Below are 21778 nucleotides of genomic sequence, written 5' to 3'. Positions count from 1 at the left end.
TCTATTTCCCATGAAGTGATGGAACTGGATGCCATAATCTTAGCTTTTTTCATGTTGAGGTTTAAGCCAGCTTTTTCACTCTATTTTTTCACCTTTATCAAGAGATTCTTCAGTTCATCTTGGCTCTCTGGAAAGAGCTGGTGTCATCGGCACATCTGAGGTTGTTAATATTTATCCAGCAATCTTGATTTCAGCTTGTGAGTCATCCATCCCAGCATTTCGCATGAGGTACTCCACATAAAGTTAAATAACAGGGTGACAATATACAGCCTTGATGTACTCCTATCCCAATTTGGAACTGGCTCATTGTTCCATGTCTGGTTCTAACTCTTGCTTCTTGACCTGCATACAGGTATCCAAGGTGGTCTGGAATGCCCGTCTCTTGAGTTTTCCACAGTTTGTTGTGATCCACAAAGTCAAAGGCTTTAGAGTAGTTAGTGAAGCAGAAATATATGTTTTTCTGGAAATCCCTTGCTTTATCTATGATCTAATGGATGCTGGAAATTTGATCTCTGGTTCTTCCTCCTTTTCTAAATCCAGCTTGTAGATCTGGAAGTCTCAGTTCAGTTCACATACTGTTGAAGCTTACCTTGAAATATTTTGAGCAGTATATTGACAATATGTGAAATGAACATAATTATGTGATAGTTTGAACATTCCTTGGCATTGTCTTTCTTTGAGATTAGAAAGAAAATTGACCTTTTCCAGTCCTGGGGCCTCTGCTGCGTTTTCCAAATTAGCTGGCATATTGAGTGCAACACTTTATTGGCATTAACTTTTAGGATTTGAAATAGCACAGCTGGAACTCCATCACCTCCACTAGCTTTGTTTGTAGTAATGCTTCCTCAGGCCCACTTGACTTCACACTCCAGGATTTCTGGCTCTAGGTGAGTGATCACACCATCATGGTTATCCGGGTCATTAAGACCTTTTTTATACAGATTTTCTATATATTCCTGCCACCTCTTCTTAATATCTTCTGCTTCTATTAGGTTCAACTGTTTCTATCCTTCAGTGCCCATCTTTGCATGAAAAGTTCCTTTTGTATCTCTAATTTTCTTGAAAAGGTCTTTACTCTTTACCATTCTATTGCTTTCCTCTATTTCTTTTCATTGTTCACTTAAGGATGCTTTCTTATCTCTTCTTTCTATTCTTTCGAACTCTTCATTCAGGTGGAATAAAGTAGAGTCCATATTTAAGGTGCCCCTTACATGCATGGAGGCAGTTCCCTGATGGCTCAATGTTTAAAAAATCTGCCTGCAGTTCAGGAGACACAGGAAACACTAGTTTGATTCCTGGGTTGTGAAGATTCTGTGGAGGAAGAAATGGAAATCTTCACCCTTATTCTTGCCTGGAAAATCTCATGGACAGAGGAGATTGGTGGGCTAAAATCCAAAGGATAGCAAAAGTCAGACACGACTGGGTGACTAAGCATGTAACTATAGCCACGGAATGTGTGCGTCTGTATATCAATAGTGTCCTATGAGTTCTTGCACATTTAAAATATTTTCTGTAGTTTAATACTTGGCTGTCTGGTTGTATGGATATAAAACTCTTGGTTTTCATTTTCTTTTCTTAACTTTTATGAAAATGCTCTTCTATTATTGCCTTGGTCTTTTAGCTTCTTTGGAGAATTCTAAAGGCCTTCTATTTTCCCCTTCCTTTTAGTCACCTAGAGCTCTAAGAACTTCCCATTACCTTTACAGAGAAGACATTTTTAATGTGGCTAAATATGCAATATGATGAGTCTCATAAAATATATATATTTATGTCATGGTTTAGTTGACAGGCTGTGTCCAACTCTTGCAAACCCATGGAGTGTAGCCTGCCAAGCTCCTCTGTCCATGGTATTTTCCAGGCAATAATAGTGGAGTAGGTTTCCATTTCCTTCCCAGTACATCTATACAACTACTCTATAATCAAGATGTAGAATATTTTCATCATCTCAAATGTTCCTTCATCCCTTTTGAAGTCTCTCCATCTTCCATAACTACACTATTTCTTTTTGGAGTGGAGGTTTGGGTTCAATGAAAAATGAACTTTTGAAGGAAAACAATAACTTTTAACTTTTTCTCTTTTTTTCAACATTCTTTTATTGATAAACATTAAAACGATCTGTAGTTTTCTCTATGAAAACATAAGTTGTATGGAAATTTTAGCTTATGGAAATGTCCATAACTATTTTTATAGAAAGTATCCATAAAAAAAAGAAACATTAAAATGTTTAAAGTGAAAATAGCACCCCATTCACAAATTTCTTTAATTTTTCCTATAGGATTTCATATTATTCAATAGAATCTAGTATTACCAATAGCCCCAAATTCTTGTGTTTGGGGATAAAGACTCAAGGCTCTCTCAAGTCTTTTTGATTTGAGACACAAGATGTGTCCTCTGGATTGGATTGTAACTTTTAAATTTACATTTTATTCTGAAAATGGTAATTTTTTAAGCAAAGTTAAACATTTAAATAGCTAAACACCTAAAGTTAATCTTAATCTGATTGATAATTTTTTTTAACACACATGTATGCCTGTGTAACTATTAGTTAGTTAGTTAGTTCAGTCACTCAGTCGTGTCCGACTCTGCGACCCCATGAATCGCAGCACACCAGGCCTCCCTGTCCATCACCAACTCCCGGAGTTCACTCAAACTCACGTCCATCGAGTCAGTGATGCCATCCAGCCATCTCATCCTCTGTTGTCCCCTTCTCTTCCTGCCCCCAATCCCTCCCAGCATGAGTCTTTTCCAATGAGTCAATTCTTTGCATAAGGTGGCCAAAGTACTGGAGCCTCAGCTTCAGCATCACCCAGGACTAAATTGAGTAAATGTCCAGCACATCATCAGGTTTCCTTGTGTCTCTTCCCATTCTGTAATACACCTTACCTTGTAGGCACCGCCTTCATGATGAGGGTTTCCACCTTTTGAAAGCCTACCATTGAAATTATAAGATACATACTTAGTGAGTGTGTTTGATTTTTTTTCCATTTACAAGAGCTGTGAGATTATCCCAAACTGCTATCATTTTCTAAATTAGTGACTATTAATCAGTTGTATGAAAATGCTACAAATATTTTATCCATTTTCTGAATGTTCATGGGAACCATTTGCATTTTTGCCATTTATGAATAAAGCTGCAATGAACAATTCTGTATGTGTCTTTTTAAGGGGATGTACTCCAGATCCTCTGGTGAGGGAGAGATTAAGGGGATAAACTTTCAGGTGCAAAATAGATGAGTTATAAACATGAAATATTCAGTGTGGAGCATATAGTCAATAATTATGCAATTTTAAAAATCTTGCTCGATTGTAATTAGACTTACTGTAGCAATTATTTTGAAATGGACAGAAACATGGAATCACTACACTGTGTAACAGAAAGTAATACAATGTTGTAGGCCAACTGTACTTAAAAGAACAAACAAATACTTTGAAAAAGAGATCTCATTTGTGGTTACCATAGGCTAGGGCTGGAGATAGGGGAACTGGATGAAGCCAGTCAGAAGGTACCAACTTCCTGCTGTGAGATAGATTAGTACTAAGGATGTAGTGTACAACATGGTTAATATGACTAATTCTGCTGTGTCTGAAGTATGAAAGTTAATAGGATGGTAAGTCCTGAGTTCTCATCACAAATCCTTTTTTCTTTAATTTTATATCCATATGAGATGATGGATATTCACAAACCTTATTGTTGTAATCATTTCAGGATATATGTAAATGACATGATTAGGCCATACACCTTAAATTTATGCAGTGCTTTATGTCAATTATATGTTAACAAAGTTGGAAAAATTGATAATCATAAAACCCACACATAAATAGCATGTAAAGGAAGGGATTGTGCTATAATTGATATGATTGTTTTTAAGCTCTACTATATATATATATTTAAAATCTATTCACTTTCCTAAGTCCATGAAAATACGGATGACCCAAATGGCTGGGAAAAACCTCACCTACTCTCCTGAAATATATTATTGAAAGTTAGTATCTGATATATGGCTTTGGAGCCAGTCCATATTAGCCACAGAAAGTTGTGCACTTAGATATCAGGTGATGAATACAATAACTTATTGTGAAACTACCAACAGAAACAAGTTAGGGACATTTCAAAATTTTGAACTTTGATATTTATTAAATGGCACTAATTAAGTAGTATCATTGTAATGCATAAATTCAGTCACACTAGGTAACTGCAAATGAAGCAGATTTTTGAACCCTAAACAGTGCAACTGGAGTATTTGTGTGAATGTACCTCTGGGAAAATCTAACATGTTGTTGTTAATCAGTGTCCTCACCTTGTGGTTTTACACTGCTCATGGACAGGGTAAGTTGAAACAGATGTGAACACTCAGATCTACTTTCTTTTGTGTGTATTTTTGATTGAATAAATTGGTTAAAATAGTCTATACTGTGAGATAACCATAAGAATACCTTAATGGAAAAATGATCAGATATTCACCTAAAAGGGGAAAACAAAATGAATACTTTTCAATGTCATCTGAGTTCCACAGTGCAAAAAGGTACTCTATGTAGATTATGGGGTCATGTGAATATGCTCATGAAAATTTGAATAGAAAATGCGTCACAGAAAAGTAGATTATAATTCCAGAATGTTTAGGAGAGTCTTACTTGTAATATGAGAAAGCTCTGGAGAACAATGGTTATTTTTATACTTTTACATATGGTGATTTTTGTAGGTTCAAATCTCATTTTAAATATGTTCTGTTGACTGTATTGTGATTATAGCTTAATAAATCTATTAAAGGTCATTAACATCACTGTTAGTTTTTAAAAACCAGCTTAGGTACCAGATATATTTTCCTTTTACAAAATGTGGAATACGGTCTTAATTTCCAGTGTAGTGCCAATATATTTAGAATTATTTTCAGAGAGAAATGTAAATGTTGACAACCTTAAAAAAACTTGTCTCTTTTATTTTTAAACTTTAAACGCGGGTATACCTGTGGCAGATTCATTTTGATATTTGGCAAAACTAATACAATATTGTAAAGTTTAAAAATAAAATAAAATTAAAAAAAAAAGAAAAAGCAAAAAAAAAAAATAAACTTATAAGTTCTTTTCATTAGTTATCTATTTTTTACACAATAGTGTATATATGTCAGGCTCAATCTCCCAATTCATTCTTCTACTCTTGGGCCCCCTTGTATCCATACATCCATTCTTTATGCCTATATCTCTATTTTTGCTTTGCAAATAAGTTCATCTGTAGCATTTTTCTAGATTCCATATATAAGGAATATTATACAATATTTATTTTTCTCTTTCTGACTTGCTTCACTCTATATGACAGTCTCTAGGTCTATCCATGTCTCTGCAAATTGCACAATTTCATTGCTTTTTATGGCTGAGTAGTATTTCATTGTATATATGTACCACTTCTTCTGCATCTCTTCTGCTGTTGATGGACATTTAGGTTGATTCCATGTCCTGGCTGTTGTGAATAAAATAGGTAACTACTGAGAACTTACTGTGTTTCATAGGCAGCTCCCCTCAATGCTCTCTGGTGACATAAATGGGAAGGAAATCCAAGAAAAGGGGACATATATATATATATATATATATTCATATAACAGATTTGTTTTCATGTACAGCAGAAGCTAACCCAACATTTTAAAGCAACTCCAATAAAAATGAAAAACAAAAGTCAAATTATATAAATGTATTAATATAAATAATTAAATCATATTAAAAACAAAGATTTTACTCCAAAATACAAAACTATATGTTCTTCATTATGATGTTTTGTCTTTCATTTTCTTTAATAATACATTTGTCTTCAAGTTTTTGTAAATGAAAGCTCTAATGAGTTTTATGATACCTTGTGAAACTCGAGGTGTGAATAGAATATGCATCACTCTGCATTATTCATCTTATAATTTGTTACATGTTATTTTAGTCCATTTGGCAATTTTCTTCGTGAACAACATTTACAGCACAATAAAGCTCCCTGTCTAGTCCTTAGTGTTACAAATAAAAGCAGCTCAGGCCCCAGATCACTTATAAGAAAGGCTGCATCATGATTATTCCTGATGAGGAGCAGGCAGACATGAATTGTTTCTCCTGATTCTCAGGTATATGAGTGATGGTTTATTAATCAACTAGAATAAGACTACAGGCATACTTCCAAACAAGAGGAGAAAGAGTACACAATATGAAAGAGAAATGTGAAACTTTGACAAATCTTCACCAGATATTCCAGTGCAACACTTCTCTTCTCATTAACAACTGAACTCTTTCCAAAAGTGGTCTTAAAGCTAAATGTTGGAATATTTAAGCAAAGTTTTTTTTTTCAGAATTTATGGGTGCACTTATGAAATTTTTAGCATGCAAAATAATTGTAATATCAGATTCAAGCCATTAAGTAAAACTCACATCACCTAACACCTATTGTTGTAGATGCCTGCGTGCCTGCATGCTAAGTCGCTTCAGTCATGTCTGACTCTTTGCCTCCCCATCAACTGTAGCCCACCAGGCTTCTCTGTCCATGGAATTTTCCAGGCAAGAATACTGGAGTGGGTTGCCATGCCCACCTCCAGGGGATCATCCAAACCCAAGGATTGAACCTCCCTGTACTATGTCTCCTGCATTGGCAGGTGGGTTCCTTCTTTACCACTAGCACCAACTGGGATGCCCATTGTATTAGATACATAGTCCTAATTAAAAATTTTTCCAGAAAACATATTGGCTTAAGACAATACACCTCCAAATTCTTAGAGCACCTGTGGTCAAGAATAAAGAAAGGGCTTCTCTGGCTAGTTATGCATCACTCTGTTTGGGGGACAACTGGGTAAATGCCTGGGCCGCTGTCACCTGGACACTCAGCTGGGCTGGAGGCTTTGCTTCCAAGTTGGCTCGCTCTCTTGGCTTTTGGTGGAGGCCTCAGCACCTGACCACGTGGTCATCTGGGCAGGTTGCTTGAGAGACTGCTTTCCTCAGGGCCATTGACGGCAGACAGGGAGGAGGAAGCTTCCACACCAGGTATGAGTTTGTCACATTGTCACGTGGAGAGAGGAGTGTGGAAAGTGTTGTGGACTTTCTTAAAACCATCACATATAGAAAAACGTCAGGTCAACTTATCAGAGTATTTTCTGGGGATGCTTCCTTTACTCCTCAACTTCTTTCCTGCCTCTATAGTAACAATACTCTTTTTTCTAACAGTATATCATAAAATTTTGGCATACTTAAACTGGTTATTCCAGGAAAGAAAACTGTAACTTTATAAAACAGGTCAATGACCTTAACAGTAATTACAAACATAAATCTAAAGTGATTTTTCGAACCATAATTTCTCTTAAAATGAAGGTATTAGCAGTATTAAACAGATTTCAATCTACATAAGTATTATACTAAAGATATTTAAACTTGCTTAAGATGGATTTATGAAAATGGTGCTGTGTGCTTAGTCCCTCAATCATGTTCAACTCTTTGCCACCCTTTAGACTATAATCCTCCAGGCTCCTCTGCCCATGGAATTCTCCAGGCAAGAGTGGGTTGCCACTTCCTTCTGCAAGGGAATATGAGTGACCCAGGGATCAAACCTACATCTCTTTTGTCTTCTGCATTACAGGTAGATTCTTTACCCACTAAGCCATAGGGGAAGCCTATGAAAATGGCAGATCAACCCAAATGTATTGATATCACAGCAAAGTTATCCCACAAGGGACCTTGTAAAGTTCTTGTAGACAAGATGAGGAAATTGGCCAGTTAAATAGTTGATCAGATATTCATAATGTCATTAAATATGCTGATTATCAGATGCAGGATTTTGTTCTCAGGCCTGCTCCATTGCTGTTTTGTATCATCTGCCAGTTTAATGGAGCAGAGGAGATGTGCCTGGAATGATACTGAGGCACTGAAAGTGAACCCACATTAGGACAGGTTCATCACTCAGAAAGACACCCATGTGTGAGGTTGGACTCAATAATGGGATATTTAGCTGCTCATGAGACCAGAACTTGTATTGGTAGAAGTTGTAAGAGGAGAATGAGGTTGTTCTGAGTCTTGACAGAGTCAGTGCCACTCTGACCATAGTGGACTATTGTATGTGCTTCAATAAATGATCTGGTTAGAGAGACAAATACAGATTCACATGTGACCAAAAAAAAAGAGAGGAGGAAAATAGCTCAGGCCAGTGATAGTAATGATGTTTACTTTTAATTATGCCTTCTTTGTGTACCTTTTGGAAGTGAGTCTCAGTGGATTATTTTATTAATTCACGTCCTATGAATCATCAAAATGAGGTGAATAACTGTACTAGATCTGAACTCAGATAATCAGGACTTGAATCTCTCCTCTACAATGTAATGACAAAGTTAGTTGAGTTCTTTTCACTTGACTTCTGCAAATACAAACACTCAAGCTTGCCCAACATGGTATTATTGTTAAATATACATATCTTGACATATATGGTGAAATTTATAAAATTCAAGGACGAAGAGAAATTATTCTAATCTCCAAAAAGTAGTGGGAGAAACCTAGACTGTTACTTAAGTGGAATCAAACTAAATAAGCATTTCACAAGTCTTTGTTAAAAGGGATTAAGATATGCAAAGATTCAACGTTTATAATTAATTTAGTAAGCATATAAGTGAAAATTACTAAATATATATTAAAAACAAATTGTAATTACGTTATACCTCATTTAAAATATTTGTAAGAAATACTGAAAAATGCATCATTCTCCAATTAAAATTAGACACAAGCATTCAAGGGTTTCCCTTAATTTTAACCATTTGGAAATTAAGAATCATTGATTGTTCATTTCTCCAATTAGACAAGCAAGGGAAAAGATGCCTAATATCTAGTTTGAGTGATAAACAATAATGTTACTTTCCTGTGTGATTAGATCCATGAAAATTAGTGTGGTTCTCTATATATGTCACATGTTTCCAATAAACAGAAAATTAAAGTCATGAATGTTAATTGGAAAAAAAAAAAAACAACAACACTGTTTTCTTTCTACATTGACTTGGTCTGAGAAGAAGTGTCAGGATTTTGGTTTCTGATGAGAATGGAAAAGAAAGAAAAAGAAGTCAAATGAGCCACAAGATAAAATCTGTACTTTCATCTCTTGACTAAGATGCTAATTTAGTCAACCATGGTTAGGACTTCTGCACTTAAGGAGAAATCATTTATTAAGTCTCTATAGTTTTATACCAAGAGAATCTACATACACATTTTATATGATATGACTCACAAGACATAATTTGACCTTCAGTATCAAGGACCTCTTTACATACTTCAATCATCTGAGTTTTCTGTAACTTTTCTTTTCCTAGAAACCATAATGTAGTGAGTGTAATTAACTGAACAAAAATGTAATTCATAGAGGTAATGTTAATTTCTTATTTGATTGTATAATGAGGTAAAACATTGTTTCTACTTTTTTTATTCCAAGGGAAACATTGTAATTATCCAGTAATAAAACATGGACGGCTATATCATTCATACAGAGGACACTTTCCAGCAAGTGTAAATCAATAGTTTCTCTATAACTGTGATCAGTATTTTGTGCCTCCTTCACAATATTCCTCGGATTACCTGACTTGCACAGCAGAAGGATGGTCTCCAGAAGAACTATGCCTCAGTAAGTAAACCTATTAAGTTTATATGCATAAGTCTTTGAAAGAGTGAAGAGACAAAAGTATACAAGTGAGTAGATTTAAGTGTTGTGTAACAACAGTAAGTCCAAGGGATGTGTTCTATGAAAAAAAAAAAATCTAAACAGATCTTCCCTTTACTAGAGGCTCTTCATGTAAATCCTGTGAGGCAGAGACTTTATAACAATATCTGCATCATTTATACATACTTTAATCATAAACTAAAGAAAAATAATATGGAATGTTGATTTTCATTTGTAACAAAGGTGGTAGTAGCTTTCATTTTATTGTTACATATTATATTTGAATACTAGTGCATTCACATTTAAATTCTAAAAGGTTAATCTTTAAGTTTCTATTTTAACAAATTTATGTTTTTTTCCATCATATTATTTTTATGATCCTTAGGAGAATGTATTTTCAATAATTTGGAAAATGGATATACCCCAAGTAGTGAAAGAAAAGCTGTACAGGGTGAAACAGTAAGGGTTCGCTGCTATCATGGCTACAGTCTTCAAAATAATCAGAACACAATGACCCGCACAGAGAGTGGCTGGTCTCCTCCTCCCAGATGCATCTGTGTCAGTGAGTAAACTGGGCTGAGATCCCAATATGTTCATAATTTTCTAAGACTCAGCTGTATTAGTCACTCCAAAAGTTTATATCAACCTCTTGTTTTCCCAAAGGACCTATTTAATTTTATTGTTTACAAGTATCTGTGAGTGTACCTATGGATACTTCTTGATAAGTATATAACAAAATACATGTACCTATTGATAGACACTGCTCAATAAAATAGGAAAAGATCCACAAAGAAGAAACCTGTAATAACAAAATGAGGTTAGAAAGATGGCAGGAGTCTCACTGTCTCTCCTGATATAAACACAGACTTTGACCATCATTTGTGGATAAGAGGATCTTTGTGGGGGTCCAGGAGTCTAACAGAGACACGACAGCATGCTGCTAGAGCACAAAGATGACAGACCCCTCAGCACAGGATTTTACCTGTGGGGAAAATAAGAGCATGTGAGCAAGGGTGGTGTCCTCACCTTCCAGCGCACTTCTCTCTCCCCTTATCCAGGACACTGGGGTCACCTGCATGGCTGGGGGGTGGGGAGAGGCCAGGAGTACAGCATCCAGGGCTAGAATTCTTCAAGGGACATGGGTCCTACTGACCACGTGGAGACCCCACCAGGAAGCCCCAAACCATTGCAGACACCGTGCTTGTGGTCCTGCTCACCCCTGGGCCCCTCATCTCATCCACATCCCCCTCCCCAGGGCCAGGTCCCTGTGTAGGTCTCCACGGTGGCATTCAACCTTTGCAGATGGCCTGTGGAACATCTAGAAGCCAACCTGTCCCTGTGGGTCTGTGAGAAAGCACATGAATGTGAGCATTTGGCATTGTCCCAAGGAAGCACCCAGAAAACTGTAGGCACAGAGACTGTCTTTGCTGCGTTGATAGAAGCATAGGAGCTTCAGAATTCTCTCCTAGGAGGACTTGAGTACATGAGACAGGTGTCTCCTTAAAAAAAGGTCTGAAAAAGTCTCAAAATCCCTATCAGGGTGATAGTGTACTTCCCTCCCCAAGTCAGTCTGTAAAGACAGGAGGGAGTGACTGCTTCTTTAAACAGCAACCTGAGACTTCAAGGGACACAGACAATAAAGGACTAAAATGTTTAGAGAGAAACACAATAGTTTTTCAGTTACTGTCCCCAAATAATGGATATGGACTATTTGTCTGATAAGTAATTTAAAGTATTTGCTTAAGAACTTCATTGAGATAGAAGACAACAGTGGAGAGGGAAATGGCAACCCACTCCAGTATTCTTTCCTGGGGAATCCCATGGACAGAGGAGCCTGGAGGGCTACAGTCCACTGAGTCTCAATGAGTCAGACACAACAGTAGCTACTTAGTATGCACTCATGCATTCCTTTATATTTAGTGTAATTATTGATAGATAAGGATGTATTAATACTATCTTTTGTAACAGAATGTTTTATAGTTCCCTAAATCATTTCCTCTGACTGTTTGCCTTTGTGAATTCATGATTTTTGTTATAGTACTGTAACAATACTACTACAACTTTTGTTATAGTAGTATGCATTTAATAAACTTCTCTTTACCATTTGTGAATCTAGTATGGATTCCTGCTTTGTTTACCATGAGATTTACATAAAGTATTATTCAGAGAGAGCAGTGTTTTATGCTGATAATATATGAATACAACCATATATTAAATCTCCTTCCTTTTTCCCTTCTCCATTTTATCTTTTTGATGTCATGATTTTCTCTTTTTATAGTGTGTACTTAATTAAAAAATAATTGTAGCTATAGTTACTTTTATATTCTTGCACTTTAACTCTTAAATAGTTAAGTGTTTAACATTCCATATAAAGTACTCTAGTGTTCTGAATGTGAATGTGCACTTAAATTTACCAGTGTACCGTGTATTTTCATGGAATTAATTAGCATTATTTTACTTCATCTTGAATAATTCCTTTTTGTGTTTCAGTAAGGAAGGTCTGTGTGCCTGCTCAGTTACCTCAGTCGTGTCTGATATTTTGTGACCCTATGTGTGGCAGCCCACCAGGTTCTCTGTCCATGGGCTTTTCCAGGCAAGAGTACTGGAGTGGGTTGCCATGCCCTCCTCAAGAAATGTCTGCTGCTGCTGCTAAGTCACTAGAGTCGTGTCTGACTCTGTGCGACCCCAGAGACAGCAGCCCACCCGGCTCCACTGTCCCCGGGACTCTCCAGGCGAGAACACTGGAGTGGGTTGCCATTTCCTTCTCCAATGCATGAAAGCAAAAAGTGAAAGTGAAGTCGCTCAGTCGTGTCCTACTCCTAGCGACCCCATGGACCGCAGCCCACCAGGCTCCTCTGTCCATGGGATTTTCCAGGCAAGAGTACTGGAGTGGGGTGCCATCGCCTTCTCTGCAAGAAAGGTTTAGCTGTGTTCAATTTTCTCAGTATTTTTTGGTCAGATGAAGTATTTATATTGTTTTCTTTTCAGAATGATGTTTTCAAATATTCTTCTTTGGCAGTTTTGTCTTTCAACACTTGGAATATATCATCCCACTTTCTCCTGGCCCACTAGGTTTCTGCTGAGAAATATTCTTAGATCCAAATGAAGGCTCCTTAGTAAATTCCAGGTAAGGAAGTAACAGTTAGAACTGGACATGGAACAACAGACTGGTTCCATTTAGGGAAAGGAGTACATCAAGGCTGTATATTGTGACCCTGCTTATTTAACTTATATGCAGAGTACATCATGAGAAACGCTGGACTGGAGGAAGCACAAGCTGGAATCAAGATTGCTGGGAGAAATATCAATAACCTCAGATATGCAGATGACACCACCCTTACGGCAGAAAGTGAAGAACCAAAGAGCCTCTTGATGAAAGTGAAAGAGGAGAGTGAAAAAGTTGGCTTAAAGCTCAACATTCAGAAAATGAAGATCATGGCATCTAATCCCATCGCCTCATGGCAAATAGATGGGGAAACAGCGGAAACAGTGGCTGACTTTATTTTTGGGGGCTCCAAGATCACTGCAGATGGTGATTGCAGCCATGATATTAAAATATGCTTACTCCTTAGAATGAAAGTTATGACCAACCTAGACAGAATATTTAAAACAGACACATTACTTTGTCAACAAAGGTCCGTCTAGTCAAGGCTATGGTTTTTCCAGTGGTCATGTATGGATGTGAGAGTTGTACTTTAAAGAAAGCTGAGCACTGAACAATTGATGCTTTTGAGCTGTTGTGTTGAAGAAGACTCTTGAGAGTCCCTTAGACTGCAAGGAGATCCAACCAGTTTATCCTTAAGGAGATCAGTCTTGGGTTTTCACTGGAAGGACTTACGCTGAAGCTAAAACTTCAATGCTTTGGCAACCTGATGCGAAGAGCTGACAGATTTGAAAAGACCCTGATGCTGGGAAAGACCGAGGGCAGGAGGAGAAGGGGATGACAGAGGATGAGACGGTTGGATGGCATCACTGACTCAATGGACGTGGGTTTGGGTGAACTCCGGGTGTTGGTGATGGACAGGGAGGCCTGGCGTGCTGCGATTCATGGGGTCGCAAAGAGTCGGACACGACTGAGCGACTGAACTGAACTGAACTGAAGTAGTAAATTCCAAGATTTTTGTTTTGTTAGCTTGTTTGTTTTTTCCTCATGCTACTTGAAGGCTTCTCATTTTTTCTTTGATTTTGCAACTTTATTATAATGTGTGTTGTAGAGGATTTTTAAAGTTGATTTGATTTGGTCATCTGTAAGCTTCCTGAACTTAGATATTCAAATATCATCCTTAATTTGGGAAGTTCTCAGACATTACTCCTTAAATATGCTTTCTGCCTCATCTCCTTTTCTCCTCCTGGCACTTCAATAATTTGCAAATTGGTTCTATTGACAATGTAGCATAGATCATGTAGCCTTTCTTTGTTCTTTTTCATTGTTTTGTTATAAGGTTTTGCTTTTTTAATTTTAATCTCCTTTGACAGGATAACTTTGATATGTCATCTATCTCACAGATTCTTCTGCTTTTTTCACTCTGTGGGTAATACTCTTTAGTGAATTTTTTCATTTCATTCTTGGATACTTCAGCACCAGATTTTCTGTTTTTTTATTTTTTATGATTTGTACATTTTATTAAACTATTTTGTACATTGTTTATTGTTCATTTGTTTAATGTTTTCCTGCTTTTGTTCAACTCTCTTACTGCATTTTCTGTACCACACTGAGTTATTTAAAACAGCTATTTCAAATTTTTCCTTGGATAAATCACAGATCTCCAATCTTCAGATGTGAATACCGAAGATTTTTATACTATGTTGGTGTCATGATACTTTGGGTTCATGTTCCTTGAAGTTTTGTGGTGTTGTTTTTCTAATTAAAGTACCAGTCTCCTTTGGGTGAGAGATAACTTCCTTCAACCTGGCTAGATACTCTGTAGCTATCTCAGGTCTCTATAGTGGCACCTGCTGACAATTCTCATTCCTGTTTTGTCAGAATTTCTGTGCTTCATGTCTTGTCTGGATACAGTAGTGCGCCAGAATTTGTACTGACAGCCTGTCGTTTGCTTCCCCCAAAGTAGCACTACATCTTAATCTTGTGTTCCTCTACTGGGTCACAGATTTAAGCCAAATTTCTGTGCAAGCTCACTGGTGGTCTGTCAAAAGTTGCTCTTCCCTCTGAGTCAGTTGTAACCACAGGGATCTGGCACAGGGTGGAAGGGTGTGTGAATTAAGCAGACAGAGGTCTTCCTGTGAAAACCTGGACTTTCACAGAAGGATTAGCTCCATGCATGAAGTTTTAACATAGGTTTTCCAGGACTCCTGGAGTGCAGCTGAGAAGGAATTGAGATGGTTCATGAGCCACTGTAGGCATCACAGTCAAGACAGAGATCTGTCTGCCTTTTACCTCATGCATGCATGAGTGAGCCTCCTCCTGGGCCCCTTGGCATATGGAATTTCAGGGGTGAGTGGTTGTTTATTTTATATTTATTTATTTATAATTGAAGAATTTACAGTCTTACGTTGGTTTCTACCAAACATCAACAAGAATCAGCCATAGATTTACCCATGTCCCCTCCCACAAGAACATCCCTCCCAGCTCCCTGCCCATCCCACCCTTCTTGGTTGTTACTGAGCTCTGGTTTGAGTTCCCTGAGTCATACAGCAAATTCCCATTGACAGTCTATTTTACATATGGTAGTTTAAGTTTGCATGCTAACCCTCTCCATACATCCCACCCTCTACTTCCTCCCTGCCAGCTGTGTCCATAAGTCTGTTCTCAGTATCTGTGTCTCTAATTGCTGCTGTGCAAATAGGTTTATCAGTACAATATTTCTAGATTCCATGTATATGTGTTACTATATGATATTTGTTTTTCTTTTTCAGACTTACTTCACTCTGTATACTAGGCTCTATGTTCATCCACCTCTTTCGGACTGACTGAAGTGCATTCCTTTTTATGGCTGAATAATATTCTATTGTATATGTGTAGCACAGCTTCTTTATCTATTCACTTGTCAACAGACATCCATGTTGCTTCCATGTCTGAGCTGTTGTAAATGGAACTGCAGTGAACATTGGGGTACATGTGTCTTTTTCCATTTTGTTTTCCTCAGGGTATATACCTAGGAGTGGGATTAGTGGGTCATACAGTGGTTTTATTCCTCGTTTTGTAAGGACTCTCCATACTGTTCTGTATAGTGGCTGTATCAATTTACATTCCCACCAACAATGCAAGAGGGTGCCCTTTTCTCCACACCTTCTCCAGCATTTATTGTTTGTAGACTTTTTGATGATGGCCATTCTGACTGGTATGAAGTGATATCTCATTGTAGTTTTGATTTTAATTTCTCTAACAATGAGTGATGTTGAGCATCTATTCACATGTTTACTAGCCACCGTAGGTCTTTGGACATATGTCTGTTTAGGTATTTTTCCCACTTTTTGACTTTTTTTTTTTTGGGCATTGATTTATATGAGATGTTTGCATCTTTTGGAAATTAATCCTTTGTCAGTTGTTTCATTTGCTGTTATTATTTTTCCCATTCTGAGCATTGTGTTTTCACCTTATTAATAATTTCCTTTGCTGGGGATAAGCTTTTAAGTTTAATTATGTCCCACTTGATTATCTTTTTTTTTTTTTCAACTACTATAGGAGGTGGGTGATAGAGGATCTTGCCGTGATTTATGACATAAGGTGTTCTGCCTGTGTTTTCCATCCACTTTGAGTTTATCTTTGTGTATGGTGTTAGGAAGTACTCTAATTTCATTTTTTTTCCCATGTAGTTGTCAAGTTTCCCCAGCAGCACTTATAGAAGAGACTTTCTTTGCCCCATTGTATATTCTTGCTTATTTTCAAACATTAGCTATCCATAGGTGTGTGGGTTTATTTCTGGGCTTTCTGTCTTGTTCCATTGGCCTATATTTCCATTTTTCTGCCAGTACCATATGTCTGGATGACTATAGCTTTGTAGTCAGTTCAAAGTCAGGAAGGTTGATTCCTCTAGCTCTATTTTTCTTGCTCAAGATTGCTTTGGCTATTCAGGTCTTTTATGTTCCCCTATGAATTGTGAGACTTTTTGTTCTAGTTCTGTGAAAATCACCATTGGTACTTTGATACAGATGGCATTGAATCTGTAGATTATATTTGGTAGCACAGTCATTTTCACAATGTTGATTCTTCCAACCCCAGATAATGGAATAACTCTCCATCTGTTTATCTTGTCTTTGATTTCTTTCCTCAGCGTCTTATACTTTTCTGTATACAGCTCTTATTTCTCCTTAAGTAGGTTTATTCCTAGGCATTTTATTCTTTTTGTCGCAATGGTAAATAGGATTGATACCTTAATTTCTCTTTCTGATGTTTCATTGTTAGCACATAGAGATTCAAGTAATTTTTCTGTATTCATTTTGTATCTTGTCACTTTGCTAAATTCACTGATAACCTCTTATAATTTTCTGATAGTATCTTTTGGGTATTCTATGTGCAGTATCATCTGTGTGCAAACAATGAGAGTTTTGCTTCTTCTTTTCCAATCTGGATTCCTTTTATTTCTTTTTCTCCTCTGCTGTAGCTAAGGCTTCCAAACAATGCTGACTAATAGTGGTGACAGTGGGCTCCCTTGTCTTTTCCTGACCTTAGAGGGTATGCTTTCAGTTTTTCACCATCGAGAATAATGTCTGCTCTGGGTTTCTCATATATGGCCTTTATTATGTTGAGGTAGTTTCCCTCTTTGCTCATTTTTTGAAGAGTATTTATCATAAATGGGTGTTGAAATTTTTCAGAAACTTCTTTTCTGTATTTATTTTGATTACCATATGAATTTATCTTGCAATTTGTTAATATGGTATATCATATTGAGGGATTTGTGTATACTGAAGAATGCTTGCATCCCTGGGAAAAACCCAACTTGATGGTTGCTATCATGGTATTCTGCTGCTGCTGCTGCTGCTGCTAAGTCGCTTCAGTCGTGTCCTGCTCTATGTGACCCCATAGATGGCAGCCCACCAGGCTCCCTCATCCCTGGGGTTCTCCAGGCAAGAACACTGAAGTGGGTTGCCATGTCCTTCTCCAATGCATGAAAGTGAAAAGTGAAAGTGACTCAGTCGTGTCCAACTCTTAGTGACCCCATGGACTGAAGCCCACCAGGCTCCTCCATCCATGGGATTTTCCAGGCAAGAGTACTGGAGTGGGGTGCCATTGCCTTCTCTGTATCATGGTGTACTATCTTTTTAATGTATTTTTGAATTCTGTTTGCTAGTGTTCTGTTGAGGATTTTTCCATCTATTTTCATCAGTGATATTGGCCTGTAGTTTTCTTTTTTGTGTTATCTTTGTCTGGTTTTGGTATAAGGGTGATGATGGCCTTATAGAATGAGTTTGGTGGTGCTAATTCCTCTGTAGTTTTTTGAGAGATTTTTATAGGAATATTATTAGCTCTTTTCTAAATGTTTGAGAGAACTCACCTGTGAAACCATCAGGCCCTGTGCTTTAATTTTTTGAGAGTTTCTTTCTTTTTTTAAATCACATTTTCAATTTCAGTGCATGTAATTGGCTTGTTCATAATTTCTATTTCTTCCTGGTTCAGTCTTGGAAGATTGAACTTTTCTCAGAATATATCCATTTCTTTCAGGTTGTCCATTTTATTGGCATATAGTTGCTCATAATAGATTCTTATGATCATTTGTATTCCTGTATTTCTGTTGTAATCTCTCCTCTCTCATTCCTTATATTGTTGATTTGATTCTTCTCCCATTTTTCCTGATGAGTTTGCCTAATTGTTTGTCACTTTTGTTTATCTTCTCACAGAAGCAGCTTTTAGTTTTATTAGTCTTTACTATTTTTCCTTCCTGTCTTTTTCATTTATTTCTGCTCTGATCTTTAGGATTTCTTTCCTTCTACCAACTTTGGGTTTGTTTTTTGCCCTTCTTCATCGAGTTGTTTTGGGTGTAAATTAGGTTGTCTCTTTGATGTTTCCCCTGTTTCTTCCTATAAACTTCCCTTTTAGAACTGTTTTGCTGCATCCCATAGATTTTGAGTTGTGTTTTCATTGTCATTTGCTTCAGGAATTCGTTGATTTCCCTTTTGATTTATTCAGGAACAAGTCTGTTATGTAAAAGTATATTGTTTAATCTCCAAGCATTTGTGTTTTTACCATTTCCCATCTATTTGATATCTATTCTCATAGTATTGTGGTCAGAAAAGATGCTTCATATGTTTTCAATTTTTTAAAATTTACTGAAGTTTGATTTGTGACCCAAGGTATGGTCTATCCTGGAAAATGTTCCATGCACACTTGAGAAGAAGGTGTATTCTTATGCATTTGGGTGAAAAGTTCTGAAGATATAAATTAGGTCCATTTGGTCTAATGTTTCATTTATGGTTTATGTTTCCTTATTAATGTTCTGTTTTATGATCTGTCCATTGTTAACATCCCTTACCATTATTTTATTGCTGTCAATTTCCCCTTTTATGTGTGTTATTGCCTTATTCATTGAGGTGCTTCTATGTTGGGTGCATAAATGTATAGAATTATGTCTTCTTCTTGGATTGATCTCTTGATGATTATATAATGTCCCTTCTTTATTTCATATAATATTCTTTTTTTTTAAAGTCTGTTTTGTCAGAAATGAGAATTGCCACTTCAACTTCCTTTTGATTTCCATGTTCACGGAATATGTTTTTCCATCCTTTTAACTTCGGTCTGTATGTGTCTCTAAGTCTGAAGTGGGTCTCTTGTAGACAGCATATATATGGGTCTTGTTTTTGTATCCATTCAGCCAATCTGTGTCTTTTGGTTGGAGAGTTTAATCCATTTACATTTAAAGTAATTATTTATATATTACTATTAGCATTTTCCTATTATAATATATTATCCTATATGTTCCAATTAGCATTTTCTTAATTATTTTGTGTTTCTTGTAGGTCTTTCCTTTGTCTTATGCTTATAAGTCTCTTTAATATTTGTTGTAAAGCTGGTGTGGTGGTACTAAATTCTCTTAACTTGTGCTTGTCTGTAAAGATTTTAACTTTTCCATCAATGTTGAATGAAATCCTTGCCAGGTAGAGTAATCTTGCTTGTAGATTTTTCCTTTTCAGTACTTTAAATATATCCTGCCGTTCCCTTCTGACCTGCAGAGTTTCTGTTGAAAGATCAGCTGTTAATTGAATGGCTTTTCCCTTGTGTGTTACTTGTTGCTTTTCCCTTACTGCTTTTGATATTCTTTCTTTGTGTTTAATCTCTGTTGATTGGTATGTGTCTCGACGTGTTTCTCCTTGGGTTTATCCTCTATTGGAGTCTCTGTGCTTCTTGAACTTGATTGAATATTTCTTTTCCCATGCTGGAAAAGTTTTCAACTATAATATATTCAAAAATGTTCTCAGTGACTTTCTTTTTCTCTTCTTCTTCTGGGACCCCTATAACTGAAATGTTGGTGAGTTAAATACTGTCCCAGAGGTCTCCAAAGCTCACCTCAATTCTTTTCATTCTTTTTCCTTTATTCTGCTCATCAGCAACTACTTCCACCATTTAATCTTCCAGCTTACTGTTTCATTTTTTTTCTTCAGTTAATCTATTATTGTTTCCTTCTAGAGAACTTTTGATTTCCATAATGGTGTTATTCATCATTGTTGATTCATTTTTTTTTTTTCTGTATCCTTGGTTATTGTGTTAATTTGTTGATTGCTTCTTGGCATTTTATCCATTCTCTTTTCAAGGTTTTGGAACATCCTTCCTATCATTACTTTGAATTCTTTTTCAGGTATTTTGTGTATCCCTCCCCCCACCCCACCCCTTTTTTTTCCCCTTTGGTCTTTTGTGCTTCTAGTTTGTTTCTTCATTGGAGCAATACTTTTCTGTCTTTTTTTTTTTTCTTTTTTTGTCATTATTGCATTTGATGTCTCCTTTTCTCGGGCTTTCAGGTCGAATTCCTCCTTCCTATTGTTTTCTGCCCTTGGTGTGTAAGGTTGTGCCACTGGTTTGTTTAGGCTGCTTTTGGGGGTGACTTTTGTTTGTGCTCTGGTGAAAGGAAGTAAGTGTTTTTGTTTTTGTTTTTTTCCTCTCTAATGGGCAGGACTTCATGAGGTGGCAATCTTGTTTGCTGATGACTGGGTTTGTGTTTTTATTTTGTTTGTTTTTTGGGTGAGACATCCTACACTGGCTGCTGCTGGCAGTTGGGTGATGCCAGGTGTATACAGGTGGAGGCCTTTATGGGAGTTCTCACTAATAAATACTCCCTGGGATTAGGAGTTTTATGGCAGTCTAGAGTCTTGTCAGCACTCCCACTTCAAAGGCTCTGGGCCTGATCTCTGGCCAGGGAAGTGAGATACCACAGGTGGTTTGTAACGGCATTAATGGGGATTAAAATAAGCACAGTAAAACAAGAAACAAAATGCAAACCCCAGACAAATGGCAAATACAAAATAAGGCAAAATATTCACAAAAATAATGGGATATAGACACATGCATGTACACACAGGAAAAAAAAACAAACAAAAACAAAGTGTTAAAAAAAAAAAGAAGAAGAAAGTAGAAGAGATTGATTGAGTGAGCAAATGAAAGCAAAAATTATAGGAACTAGTTATTAACAAAACTTACTAAAACCATAAACTGGAAAACAAAGCCAAAGCCATGTGACAACTGGGGAATAAAGAAACTAAAGCAAAACAGATTAATAAACATAATGAGAAAAGGAAGAAAAGAAAGAAAGACCAGAAAAGAAAATTTCAATAGACGTAGATAAATAAGTTTATATATATCAAAGAATAACTTACAACAGGAAAAAAAGAAAGAAAAGCAAACAAAAGAATATGTGTGAAAATACTAAAAATTTTTTTAAAAAACTTTGAAAATTAAAAACAGGAAAAAGTCCATAAAACAACAAAAACCAATGTAGACGAAGTATTCAAAGGGAATTAAAAGTGTGATTTTAAAAATTTCTCAAAAGCATAAATATATTTAATAGTAGCATTAAAATCAACAACTAGAATAACAGAGAGGGGAAAAAAGGTAAAAACCCAGTAGCAACTACTGAATAAGTTAAAATATAAGAATAATAAATATTTTTCTTGGATCAGCTGTCAGCATCCTTTTCCTCAGTGTGAGTCACAGTCCACCTCACCTCCCTAGGATGTCCGCCAGTTCTG

The 21778-nt window shown here is 36.6% G+C and overlaps 2 protein-coding genes across 2 annotated transcripts in view; both read left to right on the top strand.

Annotated features, from left to right (window-relative positions):
* Positions 1 to 21778, top strand: part of LOC133227536 (complement factor H) — a 396803-nt gene that overhangs the window by 141110 nt on the left and 233915 nt on the right. The gene's annotated exons all lie outside the window — the stretch shown is intronic.
* The window catches only part of LOC133228250 (complement factor H-like), a 72956-nt gene that overhangs the window by 6127 nt on the left and 45051 nt on the right, over positions 1 to 21778 (top strand). Inside the window, 2 exon segments of the mRNA XM_061383780.1 lie at positions 9529 to 9610; positions 10032 to 10208. Coding sequence (XP_061239764.1) covers positions 9529 to 9610; positions 10032 to 10208 — 259 coding nt within the window.

This window comes from Bos javanicus, chromosome 16 (assembly GCF_032452875.1).
Source record: "Bos javanicus breed banteng chromosome 16, ARS-OSU_banteng_1.0, whole genome shotgun sequence".
Lineage (NCBI taxonomy): Eukaryota > Metazoa > Chordata > Mammalia > Artiodactyla > Bovidae > Bos > Bos javanicus.
The sequence above is the reverse complement of the archived record's forward strand: the minus strand, read 5'-3'. Positions and strand labels throughout refer to the sequence as shown.